This window comes from Sinocyclocheilus rhinocerous, unplaced genomic scaffold (genome assembly GCF_001515625.1).
Source record: "Sinocyclocheilus rhinocerous isolate Xijiao unplaced genomic scaffold, SAMN03320098_v1.1 scaffold273, whole genome shotgun sequence".
Lineage (NCBI taxonomy): Eukaryota > Metazoa > Chordata > Actinopteri > Cypriniformes > Cyprinidae > Sinocyclocheilus > Sinocyclocheilus rhinocerous.
The window spans coordinates 2,058,316-2,078,153 of record NW_015656360.1 but is presented as its reverse complement, the minus strand read 5'-3'; the positions used below and the strand labels follow the sequence as shown (position 1 = coordinate 2,078,153).

Sequence of the window (19,838 nt, the reverse complement as noted above, 5' to 3'; positions counted from 1 at the left end):
CTGACAAATGTATGGAATACTCGGAGTCAGATATGCAAATGATTATATTTTGACGTCACTACAGGGAAATAACCTGATTTATTAATGAAGTCATGTAAAAGCAGCTTACTTGCGTTGTCAGGTTACTGATGTGCATGTAAACGGGGAAAACTGGTTATTTTAATAAGCTGATATTTGTGAGTTATCAGCTTACTGGTGTAAACGTGCTCAGTGAGTCAAAGTGAGTCCTACATTACATGACAATATATCCTGCTTAGCAAACATTTTCAGAGACAGTTGTGTAAAACATGGTAAATGAGCCTCTCTTTTGATAATTGGACATCTAAAGACAAATGTTAGCATTGCACAGCATCATTTATCCTACACAGATTGTTCTTCTTTGTTGACCTGCAATGTTTACAGTAGTGCTGCCATTTTGTTTCTTTATACGTCTTGTTCCAAGCATTGGGCAGTGGAATGAATTTATGGCCGTAAGTAGGAAATGTAAAGTATCCCACATCCGACTTTGAAAGGAGTGCAGGATAACTTCCACATACGTGTTGTTCATCAGTCTGGGCCAAACCTAGGTGGTCATATGTTAAAGTGCTCATGGATTGTGACGTCAATATCATCATGATTTCTGAATGACCCATTTTTGCAGCTTAGTTTCCATAAAGACTGAGTGGACTGGTTAAGGAGCTTTGCTTCGTGAACATTGAAGTATGTCAATGTACTAGTACAACATCAAACTCTTATATTTAAAGACCAAAGAAAGTTCAGCTTTCCATGATATGGCCCCTTCAGCAAATCTCAGCAATTCGTGACCTTTCTTTATCAGTTAATCATCTCTTCATCTTGTGTTTTTTTTCCCGTTGGTCGTGCTATTGTTTTTTATTTCCACCATACCTCTGTCTCCTCTGTCTATCTTTTCAGCTACTTTCTTTCTCAAGATCAGTCTCTTCTTTAAGCTGTTGCCTTATTTGGTTATCTCTCTGCTGAAATCTATGAATACACATTTCTCTTCCTCCCTCTTTCTCCTTCCAGTCATCTTCTCTCTCTCTCTCAGCTGCTTGTGTAGGTCTGACAGTTGTGTTTTTTTTAACACAGGAGTGTAGATGAGAGGTCACAGGAGGTCCACAACCTAGTGAGCTGCCTACTTAGCACAAATTATTGATCATAGTGATCATAGGTATGCTTATGATGCAAAGGTGGTTTAAAAAAATATATACAACAATAGCAAAATTGGTTTATTGCGTTACATATCTGTGAGACAGTCTAAGTGGGCAGTTTTTTTTTTAAAGAATAAGCTACAAAGAATATCAGAATTTATTTATGCCAATGACATGATGCTTTTTATCTGGATCTATTACGTCATAAATAATAATAATAAAATACATTAAATTAAAAAAATAAATAAATGGAAATGATATCATAGAGAGGACCCCTGCAGACCCTCAGGATTGGGTGTCAAGGTCAGTAAGTCGCTTAAAATATTAGATAATTTTACTTTCAGCAGTCATTACTCCAGTCTTCAGTGTCACATGATCCTTCAGAAATCATTCAAATATAATTTTAATCTGATTTGCTGCTCAAGAATTTTTTTTTTTTAACATTAGCAATGTTTTCAGGATTTTCTGAATTCAGGAATTCATCTTTGCTCAATAAAAGTATTAATTTCTTTAAAAAAAATCTTACTAACCCCAAACTTTTGAACGATAGTTCAAAATGGACCCTCTTCCATGGCAATGACCCTGTAGTCAAAAATGTGGCCCCACAAAACCAGTGAGAGACTGTAATAAGTTTTCTAACAAACAAAAATTCCCCATCAGCCATAAGACACAGAAGGAGAGAGCAGGAAGTGCTGCCCACATCTGTAATCAGCATTTGCGTGACTCCTTGGCTAGTTCGGCTAACATGAATCTCACATGCCAACATCAAGAGGCCAGCGGGACAATACACCTTTCCCAGAACCCATTCACTCTCTCTCTCTCTCTCTCTCTCTCTCTCTCTCTCTCTCACACACACACACACACACACACACACACACACACACAGACAGACTGTATCTCTGCACAGTCCTTACAAACAACAGGAAGGAGAGCACAGATGAGTTGATAGTTAGAATCATGGTTGTAATAATGTCTGGAGCTTTGTGAGTGTTTATGTGAGAATGTGTGTCATTGGGACAGAAAACCAAAATGATCCGTACATGAATGTGTGTGTTTGAGAGAGAGAGTATAATTCAGTCATTATCATTGAAAAACCCGCAGAGGGTTGATATCTGTTTCAAATGAGCTGTTATCTGCCCAGAGCCAGGCTGGAAGCTCCTAGGGGGTTTCTGTTATGGTTGAGTGTCAGCGTCTGGATGATTTTGGGGGGCACTATTGGAATATTCCCAAGTCCCAGCTTTGTATTTCAATTCAGGGTCCAGAATTAACACTTGGCGAGTTGCTAATGCGAGAAAATGGACATTGGCAAGTGAATAAAACTACCTGCCAGTTGGCTGAATACTTTATTAGGAACATAACACATGAAAAAAAAGTTTTTTTCTCCTGAACTGTATGAGGTGACATATGCAGAATATTAATGGAATATACCCAAAAATATGCTGACAACGTGATTAATATTCAGGAACCCAGCAGCTCATCAATCCTTAGTGCGTTTTATATTGTTAGTATATTAGTAAAATTAGTAGAAGCATTATCTTTTAATAATAATTATCTATTACTATTCTCAATTCTATTTTTTTTTTACAGAAACTCTGAATGAATCTTAAGCACCACCACCAGTCCTAAGTTCAGCTAAAATGACAAATATGCATTCATACATGGTTACCAAGTTTTAGTTCTAATCACTAAAGTTCTAAATTTATTTCATTAAATAGTGCTTAATTATCATAATATCATAATTAGGGCTGCAAAATTCCGGGAATTTTCAAGACTGGAAACTTTCCATGGGAATTAACGGGAATTAATAGGCATAAACTGGGAATTTGCAAAATTGCAGGAACTGGGAACTTAAATGTAGTTGAGAAAAAAAATCTTGCAGCATAATTTTGGTTGAAACAACCAGATTTAATGCAATTTCAGTTGAATTACTACCCTGCACATTGCTTAATCACATGCACACAGCACACTGCTTAGTGCAGGCCACACCCCCTACATGCACTGTGCATTCCTCCATAACATGCACAAATCATTTCTTAAATCCTGCACATAAAATATCAACATGTCCATCTTGGTGAGTATGTAAATTACATGAATATTACAAACAATTATGTTTAAAATTTCCTTGTGCTGTGTTTAATATACTGTGCAACTAAATTAAACCATTGTAAAAACAAATACACTGACTGAACAAACATTTAGGTGAGATGATAATAATGAAACAAAAGTCTAAAAATTACCCCCCACTCAATACCCCTTAGTCACCAAAGGGGGGATTCCCCTCCATTTTCTCTGAAGACACACTTGCTGCATTTGAGCCCAAAGACTTCATCTAAGTTTTGATATTCTAAATATAGTTGATCTATGGGATTCAAGTTTGACTATTAAATACCAAAAGTGTTTATACAGTCATACTCCAGTCTTCATTGTCACATGATTCTTTAGAAATCATTCTAATATGCTGATTTATTATCAATTTTGGAAACAGTTATGCTGCTTAATATTTTTTTATTACCTGTGATTCTTTTTTTCAGGATTCTTTGATAAATAAAGAGTTAAAAAAAAGAACAGCATTTATTTAAAATAGAAATCCTTTTTTAACAATACACTACCATTCAAAAGTTTGGGGTCAAAAAATTTTTTTTTCTCTTTTTTGAAAGAAATTAATACTTTTATTTAACAAGGATGTGTTAAATTAATAAAAAGTAAAAGTAAAGACTTATATTTTTAGAAAAGATTTCTGTTTTGAAAAAACACTGTTTTTAAGTTTTTATTCATCAATAAATCCTGAAAAAAAGCATCACAGATTCCCAAAAAATCAAAAAATTTAATTTAAAAAATTTGTATTAGTTTACATGCATGTCAGCTTACGATCAAACGAAATGTTTATATTTATGTTTGTATATGATACAGTTTTATAAATTTCCCAAAATTTCCAATGAATTCTCATAAATTCAAGGCTATCAAAATCTCTCCTCTCCTCTCCTCTCCTCTCCTCTCCTCTCCACATTACTTTCATCCCAGTGGAGGTTTGAGTTTCAACCGCTGGGGTCCACACTACAGTTCTACAGATGTGAACACACAGGCACACACACACACACAGACAGAGAGACGGAAGAAACACGTCATCCTTGCAGTCCAACATTGTAATTTACATCTGCTAACAGGGGTTGAGTGAACTGAAGGGGCCCAGCAGATGCAGAGAGTCAATCCTGTAAGGGAGGGTGCTGGGCCTCTTCTGACCACAAGCCCCTCTCTCTGCAGCTCTCCACCAGCCAGAGAGACTCACAGTGTAATGGAGAGCAGGAGATGACGAAAGAGAAGTGGAAATTTATTGTAAAGTCAATTGAAAAGAGAGTGAACTTCATATTGTCAGATGTGACCTTTTTTTAAAAAATAGTTTACCCTTTAATAGGGAATATCTCAGAGATCTCTTAATGAGAATTATTTGCTTTTAATTAATTATTTTGTCTTTCATATAAACACGTATTTCATATATTCAGTATTTGAGTGCATTTTTTCGCAAAATATTTTAGTGGCTGTTGGGCACTGATCTCTATATAGAAATTCCTCTAGAAACCTATGCAAATATTATGATAATAAGGGAAGTTGCTCACTGGTTACTGAAGTTTAATGAAGCATTCATGCTGAAACACTCAGAAATAGCAGCAAAAAATTCAATACCATTTATACCATTTCTTAAAAAGGTTGTCAACTTGAATGCCAATTGTCTTTAAAATTGTGATGCACTGATATGAAATTTTGTCTGATATGGCAAGGCTATAATTATTTTCATTCATATTTTGTACTATAAAATTATTAGTGTTTTTAAAGATTAATTTTTGGTGGGTAACTTTAGGTTTTTTGATGAAGGCAAGGTAAGGCAAAGTAAAATTAAAAATATGTAAAATGAGCATGAGCAATAAATAAAAAAAAAATGTTCAAACTGCTTCAATCAAAAATACAACCTGCTGAAAAAACCCCAGCTAAAACTAACCTAAGCTGGTTAGCTAGTTTAAGCTGGAAGTAGCTTGTTTTTTGCTGGTCTCCCAGCCATGATGAGCTGGTTTTAGCTGGTTGATCAGCTGGTCTCCCAGCCTGACCAAGTAAAGAAGTGGTCAAAACCCCTCTAAAACCAGCCTGAAAACCAGCTATGAGTATGACCAGCTAAAACCAGCCAATCAGCCTAGGCTGGTTTTAACTGTTCTTTTTTTTCAGCAGGGTAATGCAATGTCAGTTGATACTGAATTAAAATATATCTAATGTTGTTTAATAACCTGTATGTTACAAAAAAAAAAATATTTGCTGGTGGTGAAAAATAGATAAGCCTTCAAGAACTTTAGTTGGTTAAATGGCTGAAGTATAAGTTTGTGTGTGTGTGTGTGTGTGTGTGTGTGTGTGACTGTGTGTATTAAATCACACACAAACGCACATCAATTTACTGGCATGCTTGATCAGATGCAGTCAAACACAAATGAGTAAAGATGAATGATCTCAGCATTAAGAAAGAAGTGTCAGATAATCTCATTCATAACACTCCAACACAGAAATCTATCAAGATATTTCTTTAATAAACAAGAACACAAACTCCACCCCATTGATAAATAATTGGGTTGTGGTTACAGGAACATCCAGTTTAAGTTGCTGTGTTGTTGCTTAGCTCCCCATAACCCACTGGACTGTGGAAACATTGATGGTTGCCAGGAGGCACGGTCGCCATGGTGATGGGGTGTGGTTGTTAAAGCAGCTGCACTGATGTGGAATTCAGCAATGCAGAAGGGAAACCACACACACTGAAACACACCATTCACACAGACATTAATGTTCGGAGCCATGGAGGATGTATTTTTAGACCAGAACAATTTCACAGTTGACTTAAAAGGGGTCAGTGAGGAGAATGTCTTCAGGTATCTGACACATACGCAGCAACCCATCTCAACCCATTCAGCCCCCTCTAAAGCTCCTAAGAATCACACGTCAGGTTATGTTCCTTTGTTGTGTTAAGTAGTATACTGTTGCAAACATTTGTGACATTTTAAATTGATATATAGAAGTTGCATATTCACTTGTATATAAGCATACACTACTGTTGAATAGTTTAGGGTTGGTAAATTTTTTAAAATGTTTTTAAAGAAGTCTCTTATGCTCACCAAGGCTGCATTTTCAGCATCATTATTCCAGTCTTCAGTGTCACATGATCCTCTAGAAATCATTCTAATATGCTGATTTGCTGCTTAAGAAACATCTTTTTTTAGGGTTCTATGATGCATACAAATTTCAAAAGAACAGAAGTTATTTAAAATAGAAATCTTCTTTAACATTCTAAATGTCTTTACTGTCACTTTTTGTAAATGTAATGCATCCTTGCTGAATAAAAAGAAAAAAAAAATCATGCTTACCCCAAACCTTTGAGCGGTGGTGTATGTGTGTGTGTGCATGTGTTCGCGTCGGCACATCTGCTCTGTGTTCAGTTGCTGCTCCAATCTCTCTGGTCTTCATGTTGAACAGGTGTGATGGGCCTCACACCCCCTTTTGACTTCCTCTCATGCACATAATTCGGGTCCAGTCATACACATGCATACCAGTTGTGTAGATACTGGACAGTATTATCCTTGATAAATATACGTAGTTAGTGTGAATCTGAGAGTTTCTTTCTGGCTGTGTCATAAACCTAAAGCAGCCACCTTTCTGCCAAAACTTTTACTATGAAGGAAACTGGTTTCAGACTTCCTTCCAAGGAAACCATAATGCCATATCTAGTGACCTTGAGCAAATTCAAGTGAGCTTTAGACATAATCTAGTGAATATTTCATGACTTTGGTGAAAATGACCGTTGTACAGCATTTTTCATGTTCGAACAATTTGCTATTAACTGAAAACTGAATTGTATTGTAATGTAAGTTGTAATGTTTTTTTTTCTCCATATAATGGAAGTCAATAGTAGTAACCAAAACTGTTAAGAAAATTCTTCAAAATATCTTCTTTTAATAGGCTGTTGTATATTTTATGAAGAAAGAAAGTAATACATGTTTTGAGCTGACATGAGGGTGAATGATAACAGTATTTTCATTTATGGCTGAACTATCCCTTTAATACACTGAACAAAATTATAAACGCAACAATATATATATATATATATATATATATATATATATATATATACATATGTGTGCAGTATGTGCCTAGCCTGATGTTCCTTGCATGCAAGTCTAGTTCTTCCAAAGTTTTTCTTTTCTCTCTAAACATCTTTTAAATTGTTTTCTCTTGCCGCATTTGCCTCTGGCCTGCCCACCTGGTGTTTTTAATACAACGTAAAACTGCTTTGAAACAATATGTATTGTAAAAATGCAATACAGGTTAAAATAAGAACTCCGATAAACCCTATATTGCCGTAGTCGTGTGTTTATTAGTCACGTTGAATCAATGAAAGCAGTTGAATCTTCTGTTTATTCAGCTGCAGCGATAGGCATTTCCTGGATTACTTCTTCGGGGCATATTTGGAGTTTCAGCGCGAGAGCGCCCTCTGGCCTTCGGATGGAGATTTACTGCTGATTACAGAACCGTGCTTCACTGAAAGATACGCATGACAATCGCAGCTTCTGTCGAATCGCAATCTCGATTCCATTTCGATTTATCGTGCAGCCCTATCCTCTATACCCATACTTACATAACATACTTACAGTCTGTGAGTCAGAACAGCCGGCATTGTAGTCTACTCTTCCAGGATCAGGAAACAGTCCTCCATAAAATGTGCTGCACACAAATGAATATTTGGGTTGAACTGTTCTGGAACAGTGTTGTAAATACAACTTAACCACTGATTTCTAGTCGTGTCCTCTTTTGGCCAAACAAAGTAGTTTCGCTTTCACAACGAAACACACGGCGGCCTATAGTGAGCGGAGGCCAGCGGCTAGAGTGAGGAACGGCCGGCGGGCTGAGTGAGGGGAGGCCGGTGGATTCGACGAAGGAGCGTCCGGCGGGCTTGCGGCAACCACATGTGACGACCCTGGGCTGGACTCCGCTTCGTCCACGGTGAAAGCCGATCCGGCAATCCACAGTTGATGTATTCCCTCAGTGACCAGCACGGATCAGCTCTAGGTATGACAAAGTGGATATCGTCCTCTTTTGGAAGACCAAACAAAGTAGCTTCGCTTTCACAACGAAACACACAGCGCCTTCACGACATGGCGGCGGCAACAACAATACTACAGCGAAAATAAAAGTTACTAGCTAAAAAAAAATTAAATCTTATTAAACTGAACACCAAGCTTTTGTCAAAAATAAAGCCTTATCTTCGACACACAAATATAACGTGTACTTTATCTTTGATTACAAACAAACAAAGAAACAAAAATTAATAAACAAAGCCAACCACCTAATAAATAATATGTGTCAGTACTGGGTCAATAGTATGTAACAAGCATTACTTTTATTTGTATCAATACTACAGCGAGAATAAAAGTTATGCCTTCTTTCTTTGCGTGAACATTTGGGTGGCGTTATGCAAATCTTCCCACATCGTGATGTATACATGTGGGGGCGTGTTAGAACGAGCCGTTTTAGGTAGGCGTGGTTGACTCTTAACTTTTATAAAGAATATCTCTTTGGATTTGAGACTTTAGTCTTTGCAACTTTACAGATCTTCTTTATGCACCAAGAGCTTGCAACACTTCAAAGAGAAAGGAAAAATTTTAATTGCATCATATGACCCCTTTAAGAAATCATCCAGACAAAAAACTTGGAGGTATCTTAGTAGATAGATTAGCAAATAGGTTTTGATTTAAATGTGCCGCTAGGTTTCAGGCACAGCCTATATGTAAACACTTTAATTTTGAAACACTCTTGTGCTGTAGTGCTGCCATCTGTTGGTGGTTTCATCACACTACAACCCGTTGGTTTTGCTTCAGGTCTGCAGCCTATTGGTCAATGGCTTTGCAGAGGATTACAGCTAAAATTAACCAGCTTAAACTACCAGAGTAGTTTTTTTTAATTCACACACACACACAAAATACCACACATAAACACACACACTCAGGAAAGTCAGATTAAAGTGGGTCTAGACTGTGTTCTGCTATCTAATGCCTTGGGACCAAATGGTGTTGACAGATCTCCTATTATCTCCTGTCTCTGTATCGCCATATGGTCACCGAGGCCTCATTTAAACAGCTGATACTCAATATCAGCACACTTTATACACATACAGATGTGTATGTGTTTATTTTGTTCTGTTTGAACTGATCTTAGCTTGGTGCTTGTTATTGCAGCTCTCATTCGTTCATACTTTAGTGCCAGTGTGTATGAATGTGGACTGTTTATTCTCATGTGACCAGCAGGGGACAGACTACGTCCTTTTTTAAAAGTGCATGAGTGAGCGTGCATGTGTACTTTTATGAAGATATAACCATATGTTATATGGTTATTATTGCATAAAGCATTTTTTGAGACTATCAGAAGAGATGTGTGACCCATGAGCTGAGTTACTCTGGTTTAGAGCATCTGTTCCATCTGTATGTGTTGATAAATGAATCAGCCATGTTTGTATGAGGATGAAAGGGATTAGCTCATATCAGAGCATGTGCAGATCAAACATCTGCCGCTCACGTAGCTTTCACAGCTCCAGTCTATTTAAACATGAGGGCTCTACAGTGCTGTTTGTGTTTTTGTAGATAAAGTGGCTCAGAAGAAAAATGTACAGTATTTCTCAGAAATGACTCTGTTGAGTTTCATTTTATGGATGCACAAAAAGTTGCCACCATATCGGTGTTTTTATTTATTTATTTATTTTTACTGCTATTGGACTTTAATGGATATTTATCTGCCGATATTGGATATATGTTTCCACTTGTTTTAAGACAGATCATCACTAATTTAAAGAGATGGTGATGGATTATGGCAAAGGTTTAACCCTTTAAGCGCACATATCAGAGTGAGTTGCATGTAGCAATATAGATACAAATTGGTATGGAATTATATTGTGTATCATTTATCAGTTATTGGTCGTAACATGAAAATAAGTATTGGCTTATTGATGTTAATAAATGAAATTAAATGGAGCTCAAATGTTGACTCCTACTACTGTTGTCAACTATCTAATTTGTTTCTATTTTTATTTCTCCTTAGGAATGTTAACCCTCTGGTGTCCCTCATTTAGGGGTCATACTTGTGATCCTCAGGGTCAAAACAGGCTAAAAACAATAAGTGTAACATATTTTCATAATTGAATGAATGCACTGATGAATGTATGTTTGTGTATTTTGTTTCAATTATATATATATATATATATATATATATATATGTACGTATGTATGTGTATATATATTGTATTTTGTATTTTGAGGGGCTTCATGGTACTAGTAGACAATATTCACCTCTAAATTATGCACCATTTATTTCTATATGACATAATACAATTATTATGAAAAAAATGTATTAAAATTACTATCAATTAATACAGTGTTTAACTTAAAAATTTATTTGAAATCCAGTGCATGGAAGGCAGATTGGTTAGTGCCATCTAGTGGGAGAAATAAAGAAAATCATATGTCATACCATGATGTTACCACTAGAAGAGTGTATTCCCTAGTTGAGTATTTTCAGACATGATTTAATTTTATAAATAGACATGATCTGTAGATTGTACCCACAAATGTTGCTCTGTATTTTTTTTTTTTGTATTTCCCATTCATTTCCTATGGAACTGTATCATAAGTGTTACTTTTATTATGATTTGTGTGTGTGTGTTTATATGGCAAGTGCAGCAAAAGCCACCTAGTTTTGTGGCATTTCGATGAAGTAAAAAGAAATAAATACATAAATAAAACAAAATCTGTCTAAAATAACTGAAGACCACCAGAAGGTTAAGAGATTTGCGGCAACGATGATACACCTTCTCTATCATGTTTTTTGTCTTCTGGGCTTTAAAAAGACCAACCTCAGAGCAATACAAATTTTCTTCTGGAATTGTTGACACACAAATTATTGTGGATTGCATAACTCAAATAAATTCTTATGGAAAAAAATTAATGGGAAGTTAGTTCATATTAACTTTAAATCACAGACTTTTGTGACTTGGCAAATCTGAGAGTGAGATCTTTCTCTCTCTCTCTCCTTTTTTTTTTTTTTTTGCTTCTTATTGTTATTGTTCTGTTTAGCTCATACAGGGGTAAGGAAAAGGAGGATGAGCTTCAGATTAGACTGCAGGAAGTCTTGATATTCATATTTAATTACTAGAGCGTATGCGTTTTCATCCCCAACACACCTCAGGCATGTGTGTGTGTTTGTTTGTGTGTGTGTACAGGTTTTCTACACTAGTGGGGACTTAAACCTGAATACACACCAACTCATGGGGACTTGTGCCACCGTGAGGACCTGAATTGAGGGCCCCATGGGTACAAAAACTTGTAAATCATAGAGAATGAGTTTTTTTGAGATTTGTAAAAATGCACAAAATTTTCTGTGAGGGGTAGGTTTGGTGTAGGGCGATAGAAAATACAGTTTGTACAGTATAAAAACCATATGGGGCGCCTATGGGGAGTCCCCACAAGGATAGGGAACCAGACTGTGTGTGTGTGTGTGTGTGTGTGTGTGTGTGTTTGCTCAATTAAAGCTTTCTATGCCACACAAAAGGATATTTAAGGTCATACGTATCTTTTGTGTTTAGACATAAAATATGAAGCATTTATGTGACTCACAGTCACTTATTCTTCAGTCTATTCATGACACCTTCACCTGGCGTGATAAACCGTGTGTGTGTTGTGTTTCATGTGTTGTGTACATGTTCTGGCTGTATGTTGTCATGCCGGTACACGTCTAACAGTGCAGCAGGTGAAACCAGTCCATCCTCATTTGTAACGGATCTCAGGTGTGTGTGTTTTGTGGAGTTGAATGAGAGGGAATGTCTCATCAATGGCCTGCTGCCTGCTTCTCTCACACACACCAGAGACCTGCCTGTTGGGTGAGATTTTCAACGGATGTGTGTGTGTTAGTGTCAGTATGTGACCTGATAAATGATATGTTACTGTGCATGTCGTGTGTTGTATTGGTATGATTGTGTGTGTGTGTGTGTCTGTTGTTTTATAGCAGCTGTTTTAGTCCAGAGAGCAGCTGCAGTGAGGTGTCTGGCACCCAGTGTATTTGTCTGCCATTCTGGGTTTCTCTCTCAGTCTTTTGGTTTTTCTTTCTCATAGTGGTCATTCCTCCATTTGTGCTTTTTATAGTTAGAAGCAATATGCACTGTTTTTCTGTCCTTTTTAGACTTGTTTGCTAGCGGAGCCATTATTTTGCTCTTTCTCTGAGGGGACTTTTAGAGAGCGGGGGTTTTGCATTGCTCTGTTGATTCCTGTTTCACACACAGTCGAATGGTCTTTCAGAACTGCTGGGGGCTCCGGCAGTTCCAGCAGAGCTACAACATGGACTACATGGACTTTTTTTTGTACTGTCTGATGGCTTCAGAATTTCTTGCTTTTCATATCTTTTGCTTGATGGAACAAAAGATTGAGTGAAAAAGATGAAGTGGAAAGATTAGATAATACAGAAATCGGAGAGCTCTGAGGGGCAAAAGGCAAAAGAGACTGTAGAGATGACAGTGATAAAGAAAGAGAAGGAGCCAGAGGGATAGAGATGGCAAAAAGAAAATGAAGCCTACAGTTTTGGGTTTGAGTAAGTTTAATTACATATTGAAGGGATTTTTTTTAACCCTTAGTTATAAGCTTTGCAGCCATTTTTGGCTGATTTCATTTAAACTTGGTGACTATTTTAAATATGCAATCTGAAACAACAACAACAACAAAAAAGGACTTGATGAGTCAGTCATTATAAAAAAATGTCACACCTTGTCAATTTTATGAAAAAGTTTAGGAGGGTTAAAAAAATTATTAGCTGAAAATGAGTTGCAGTTTGTATTAGAGGGCGGGGCATTCTCATTCTAAAGAGCATCTGATTGGATGGAATTCTGTACAATGCAGGATGAGTCATCAGGATTTATAGTGAATGTTCCGGAAGAAAAAGTCTTGCTTGAAAACTGGCTTGGTAAACTGGCTTGAACATGACCTCAAGGCTAACAGACATGGACTAAAAGCAACAAAACTCTCATTTTGATTTTGTGGGTCATTTAAAAAGAGTAGAAATAGGCATATGAGTGTATGCATGCGAGATAAAGAATAACTGGTGAGCAGCAAACAGATACAGACAGGAAAGAGTGATAAACAGAAAGATACCTGAATGACTGAGAAAGAGAGGGAGAGAGAGAGAGAGAGAGAGAGAGAGAGAAGGAGACAGCAAGCAAAAGAAAAGCAGGAGGGCCGGCCCACTCATAGAGACAGAGTTTAGAGTTTGTCAGGAGATGACAGAGTGGAGAGAGAGAGAGAGAGAGAGAGAGAAAGACAGAGGGGAGCTGAATGGTTTAAAAAGTGAAGGAATAGAAGAAAAAGACTGAAGCAAGTAAGAGGAGGAAAACTGATGCAGAAAAAACTTGGATTTAATTAATTTTTCCATCCTGCAGCCGGCTTCCCTGGATCTACATCTTGCCAGCACTGCCACGTGCTCGCCACACACACACACACACACACACACACACACACACATTTCTGGGTCTGCCAGACAGGGGTATGTGGCCACATCCTGGATCACTCTCATCTCTGGATATGCCTCTGTGGTCGTAACACTCGTCTGAGTGTGTGTGCGTGAGCATGGGAGGTGCAGAGTTCACCGGTGTGATATGGAAATATCAGTTTAACTCCGGAATCCTTTAAGAAGTTTCACCAGCATGGATTAATGAAATATGAGGAGATTTGGGCATGTTCAACAGAAACCACATCTGGAATTTCTCTTCTCTTTGGGAGAGAACGGACACATCTTTAAGCTGACTTGTAGTTTTTAACTTTTCCCTATTTCTGGTTGTCAGATTCTTCTTTTTTTTCCCCACATCAAAAGGTCTTAATGGTTCCTTTGTGATTGCGACTCGTCCTTTTGTGAGCCCTTGCACACTCCCGTGCGAGTTAATGTGTGATGTGGTCAGCGGGTCAGGTGCCGTTGGCGATGCCTGCTGTGTGCCCACGTGTAGGGGGTAAGGAGTGGTGTTTTCAGGATGCGGTAGGGGTGGACTGCAGCTCTCCAGAACCTCGCTGTATCTGGGTGGCGGTTTTACACAGGGATGCACCGCAAATAAATGTTTCCAACCTCCAAAATGACACTATTGAAAGCACAAATGGCATCAGTGCCGACAGAGCTCTACCAAGACCCTCACAGACCTGCAGGGTAAGCTGTTTTTATGTATACATGTGTGTGTGTGTGTGTGTGTGTATGGAGAAAAAGAGACATATAGCCTAATCTACATGTTAAAATGCTTTTGAAAGACTTTCTATTATATTTATTTATCACTAGGGTCGGAAATTGACCTGGGCCTTGAGCAAAAATGCCACTGAAAGTCTCAAAAAAACCCAAAATATAAAAAATATAAAAGCCAAAAATTTTTATATATTTCATTATATTAAATTCGTTTCTTATCAAATTTAATAGGATTATTTAAGTATTTATAATAAATTAATTGTATGTTATATTAAGTGTTTCATAAATATTAAGTATTTGTATTGTGTTTGTCTTTAAAAGTTTTGGGGAAAATGTCCTCATAAAGGTAAAAGGTCGGTTTTGGGGAACAAATATTGGGCCTTAAAAAACGTTAGTTTCCGAGACTGTGCCTTACTTGCATTTACGTCTTATCTGAGACTTTTAACCACAGAGATAGTTGTGGGAGGTCAGATACACTAATTAGAAAGTAAAGGTACCAGATAAGGGGTTATAAAGGCCCTTTGGGTGACTGTGTATGTTTGTGTGTGCGTTAAACTGATTGGTTGTTGTGGTTTTGCTTTAAGCACCTAGATTATAGGATATCGTTAGGGAATGTCTAGGTCTGTTGTGTATATAGGAGTCTGTTTGTGTCTGTGATTGTTCTGTCATGTGATCACACACTTTAAGATATTTATAAGACATATTCCCATGTCAGGATGGAATAGTGTGGAATGGGATGGCATATTCTTCAGAATTTTACATGCAGACAGCTGTCGGCCAGACACATGCTCATATGAGACGCAAGATCAAACCAAACTCAACCGCTTTCAACTATGTGTGGTTGGACTGCTCCTTCAGTTGGGTTAATTGCTTCATGTCCTCCTAAAAAAGCAAACTGTGCATCACTATGTTTGAACAACAGACTCCGATCAGCTAATGAAGGCGAGGAGCCATGTTGTTTCAGTTAGAATCGCTGGTATTTAAATGAAGCTGCTTGGGTTCATTCAGATTTACTGTAGGATTTAATGCTCCAGTTTTCTTGTTCAGTGTCATTCAGCTGTGTTTCTCTTGGATTATTAGGCTGACAGAATGTTGCCAGGTGGTGTCCTTTAGCAAGGCTGTGTTAAAATACACAAGTGCTGGAGGTGCACTTTATAGTTACTGAACATTTTGTCAGGATGGACTCTACACACCACATTATGTGTGAATCAAACCAAAGACTGGGGACAAATAATACAAAAGTAGTTTTTTTTAAAATTCAGAATGGCAGGCAGGAATTTTAATATTAATCTTTGTTATAATTTATGTGTAAACTTACCCGTTATAGCGCAAACTTGTGGCTAGTATTCATAAAATTTGGTAAATAGCCTTGTTAAGGCTCTCTGCACATGTGTACCAAATTTCGTTATGATCAACCATTTGCTATTGAAATAATTGAATTCGGAATTTCGATTGGCCGTTGGCTGCCATTTTTATTGTTACATTCAGAAAATTATGACATTTTAGTTAGAATATGTTAGAATTTGTAGCAAAGAAACACCACACTAAATTTTAAATTCCTCGATCAATTCAATCGAGCTATTAGCATTTTTCTGTTATAGTGCCCCCTATTGGTAGAATTTGACTACATTGAACTAAATTGACTGAATAATAAGAATGTCAGTTCAAATACCTTTGCTGCTTGGACCCCTAATAGGTAAGTAGTCAGTTAGCAGACATGACCTAAAGTGACTTATCATACACTTAAGGACAATCCGCCGGAACAACCTGGGTTTAGATGACTTGCTCGAGGGCACAATAGTGAAAGCTCATGTTTCACGTTTGAACCTACAACCTTTCAGTCACCAATTCATATCTTTAACCACTATGCCTTACCACTCCAATAATGTAAAATTAGCATATTTTAAGCAGTAATATCACTAACTAAAGCTGTTATTTTATGAAACTATTCATTTGAAATGTTGCCTTGGGAACTAACAGAAATAAGTTGAAGTTGAAGTAAGTTTAAGCTGAAATACTAAAACAAACTGAAATGAAAAGAAATTAAAACTATAGAATTAAGAAACTAAGAAGAATGAGAAAAACAACAAAATGACATAAAATAACTGAAAATATAAACATAAAAGCATAAAAAACTATAAGGCTATAAAACTGTAAATATTACTAAAATAACACTCATTCTAAAGGTTCATGCTCATGATATGCGACACAGAGGTCCAAGACGCCCATTTAGTACATTAGGCTATATGGTCATCATATGGTTACAAGTATGTGGAGTGAAAGCAATGTCTATTTGATATTAAAATTATGTTGATATTGAAGTCACTCTGCTGGATACAAGTATATTCATTCATGTTCCCTACAGTTCTGTTTATTTTTCTACTCCTTGATTCAAACACTGCTATAAAGGTGGAAAACCCTGTTTAACGGAGCTCCAGTGGAACTGAAAGAGCTCTCAGACAGGTTTAAACACACGCATACACACACCTCTTCTCAGTTATGCATGTGTGTGTTGCAGTCATAGGGCAGGGTGTCAGGGATTAAACACTCAACATTGATTATGCTCAACTTTTCAGCAGGATCACACACTCAGCTGTTTGGAGTGTATTGTTTCTGGCCACTGTCTGTGAGCGTGTGTGCATGAGCATAGCCTGCCAACATAATAAAACACTCATCAAATGAGGTATTTTGAGGGCATTAAGCTATATACATTCATAAGTCAATGTCCACATTTAGTTTCCAATTCTTTCCCTGATTTATGACCAGATTACCCTGAATCAACACTAGAAACACATCACCCCCAAAGAAAAATGTGTCGGGTGTGTGTTAACCCATCATCAGCTGGTCATAAACCAACTGTTGGGCTGAATTAATTTTGGATGTTGAGCAGAAGTCATCAGGCTGTATTTCTAGTGTTAAGACAGACAAAAACAAATTTAAATCAACATTTTTGTTGTTTTTCAGAAAATAATATTTACTTGAAGATTTTATTTAGATTTTTATTTTAAAAAATGGAGAATAATTTCTGCATACCTCTTTGTTTCAGCATAAATCTAAGAAAGAATTAGTGATTTTTTTGCGTAATGAAAGAAAACGAATCACAGTGGTGCATGAAAAAAATTATTCAAGATACATTCTCTAAAAAGAAATCTTAATGTCTTCAATAATTTTGCTTCTCATGTCTATTTGGTCACTTTTTTTTTTGCTGGAAAATGAGATATCTCTATATAAGATGTGATATGAAGGACATTGTTGTGTACCATTGGATCTTTGGACATCTTCTGGCTTGCAACTTCTCAAAAGCTTGATGACCTAATGGGAATGTATTAAGTGTTCTTGGAGAACATTGGAGGTCTCTCTGACATCAAACAGATGACTTGTTTGAGCTTAGTGCTTGGAGAGTCACGTTTCCAATCCATTAGAATGTCAGTGATGAAGAAAACATAGATGAACAGAACGGAAGGAAAAGTTTAATGCTTTAAATGGATGGACATTGCGGGACCATAAGGAGACCAGCATGTGTTTATGTGTACACTTGTGTGTTTTTGGTGGGTAATAACAGGGTTTGGTATTCTCAGTGCCAGGAGGAACCTTGTGGTCGAAACCTGCCTGTTGGAGCCTGTTGGAGACTGAGCTCTCCCTCTCTTTCTCTTTCTAAAGCTAGCCTCTCCGTCTCTGTCTGAACATGTCCTGGCTTAACAGTAAATGTTATGGAATTCACACATGCCCCTGTACATTTGTCATGTCACTTACATGGTTGTATTATGTGTTTCACTTTTATTTGTCTGTGTAATCCATTGAGCAGGCCCACGCGCATGAACTCTGCAGAAAGCTCCAAAGAACTTAAAGGGGTCATATGATGCTATTTTAAAGATCATTATTTTGTGTATTTGTTGTAACAGAATATGTTGACATGCTTTAATGTTCAAAAAACAAATTTTTCAAATACTGTACATTATTGTAGTTCCTCTGTGCCTCTCTCAAACGCGTAGTTTTCTACAAAGCCCCTCCTTCCGACTAGGGTTGTGTCGGTGAGGAAATTTTCCCACCGGTTAATCGGCGTGTGACAACACCGGCAACACCGGTATCACCGCGGGGGCAGGGCATTCCCTCTTTTCCTCGCTTTCCTTCGCTTTTAAATAGCTTGTAAAAGCGGTGTGCCCATTTTACTTTCACTTTAAAATAGTGGCAATTCTGAGTAAAGCAATTGTTCATTTTTAGTTCGTTTGAATTTTCCCTCTTTTCCTCGCTTTCCTTCGCTTTTAAATAGCTTAAAAGCGCAGTGCGCATTTTACTTTCACTTTTGAATTAACGGCAGTTCGGCGTCAATTGCTTGAATGCAACAACAAAATACAACGTCAAACTCACTTTAGCCTATATATAAAACATAGAACTTTTATTAACAAAACAAATAAAAATACAACATGCTATAGGGCAAGCCGCCTAATATAAAATAACAAATAACTTACATAAAGTTTAAATAGGTATACAAAATGGAAATAAGTAAACGTATAATATATAACCAAATAAATAAGAAACGTAGAACGTTTATTAGCAAAACGAGTAAGAAAGCTTGGAGGCACGGCATACACCTTGATGTCAAATAAAATAAATAAATGACACAAAGTTTAAATAAAGTAAAAATCAGCAAACAATGTGGAACCAATTAAATAAGAAACGAATGTTTAAAAAAAACTTCCAAAATCACCTTAGATAAAAGGCAAAAGTCAACAGGCTTTTCAAAATCCAAAATATTGCCAAACAGGCGCTTTTGCATCTAGTTTCGAAACAAAATCATCCGCGATCGTCTTGTCTGTCTCACCTCACTCTTCTTGTCAGTCAGCTCGACTCACTCTCCTCACTGGAGAAATGAAACCTGATCTGTGATGCGACTGTTGTTCGGCACGCTGCATTGAGCAGCCGCGTTCAGTTTTTAATTGTAGTGTCTGTTCTTTTACTGAACTAAATGATTTTTATTACTATAAATGTAAAGACAGTACATAATGTCCTTAGTTTTACCATCAGTTCAAGCCCGAAAGGGGAACAGAGTCGCGTGACAGACACAGTGATGATGCTCGTATGTGTTTGCAGTACAGAAGCCGCGATTAAGAAAGCTGACTCCACTGTGATGTGACCCTGTCTCTCTCTCACGCACACCCACACACGACGTGATACTCTACACGGCGCAAAACTCCGCATTTGAACAGTCAATAGCAAATACTTTTAAAATACCTTTAAAATTAGCAGAAAATACTTAACTATTAAGAAAACATACTTGCAGTAGCTGATTCAGAATAAGCGCCAGACTGTCATAGCAACGTCAGAATTGACCCATTTTTTTTTTTAAATAGCCTTTGCACAGCCAGCCTTGTAGGCTACTCTCCTAGGTTCACAAAACTGTCGTCCATA

General features: G+C 37.1%; 1 protein-coding gene across 8 annotated transcripts in view; it reads left to right on the top strand.

Moving 5' to 3' along the window:
* The window catches only part of arhgap23a (Rho GTPase activating protein 23a), a 71,376-nt gene that overhangs the window by 20,728 nt on the left and 30,810 nt on the right, over positions 1-19,838 (top strand). For 7 of the 8 annotated variants that reach the window (XM_016527617.1, XM_016527612.1, XM_016527611.1 and 4 more), the window contains exon 1: positions 13,123-14,399. The exons of the other annotated variant lie outside the window; for it this stretch is intronic. In XM_016527617.1, the coding sequence (XP_016383103.1) occupies positions 14,151-14,399 (249 nt within the window). In that variant the 5' untranslated portion in view covers positions 13,123-14,150. Of the gene's footprint in view, positions 1-13,122; positions 14,400-19,838 lie in introns of those variants that run through there. 8 annotated transcript variants of the gene reach the window in all.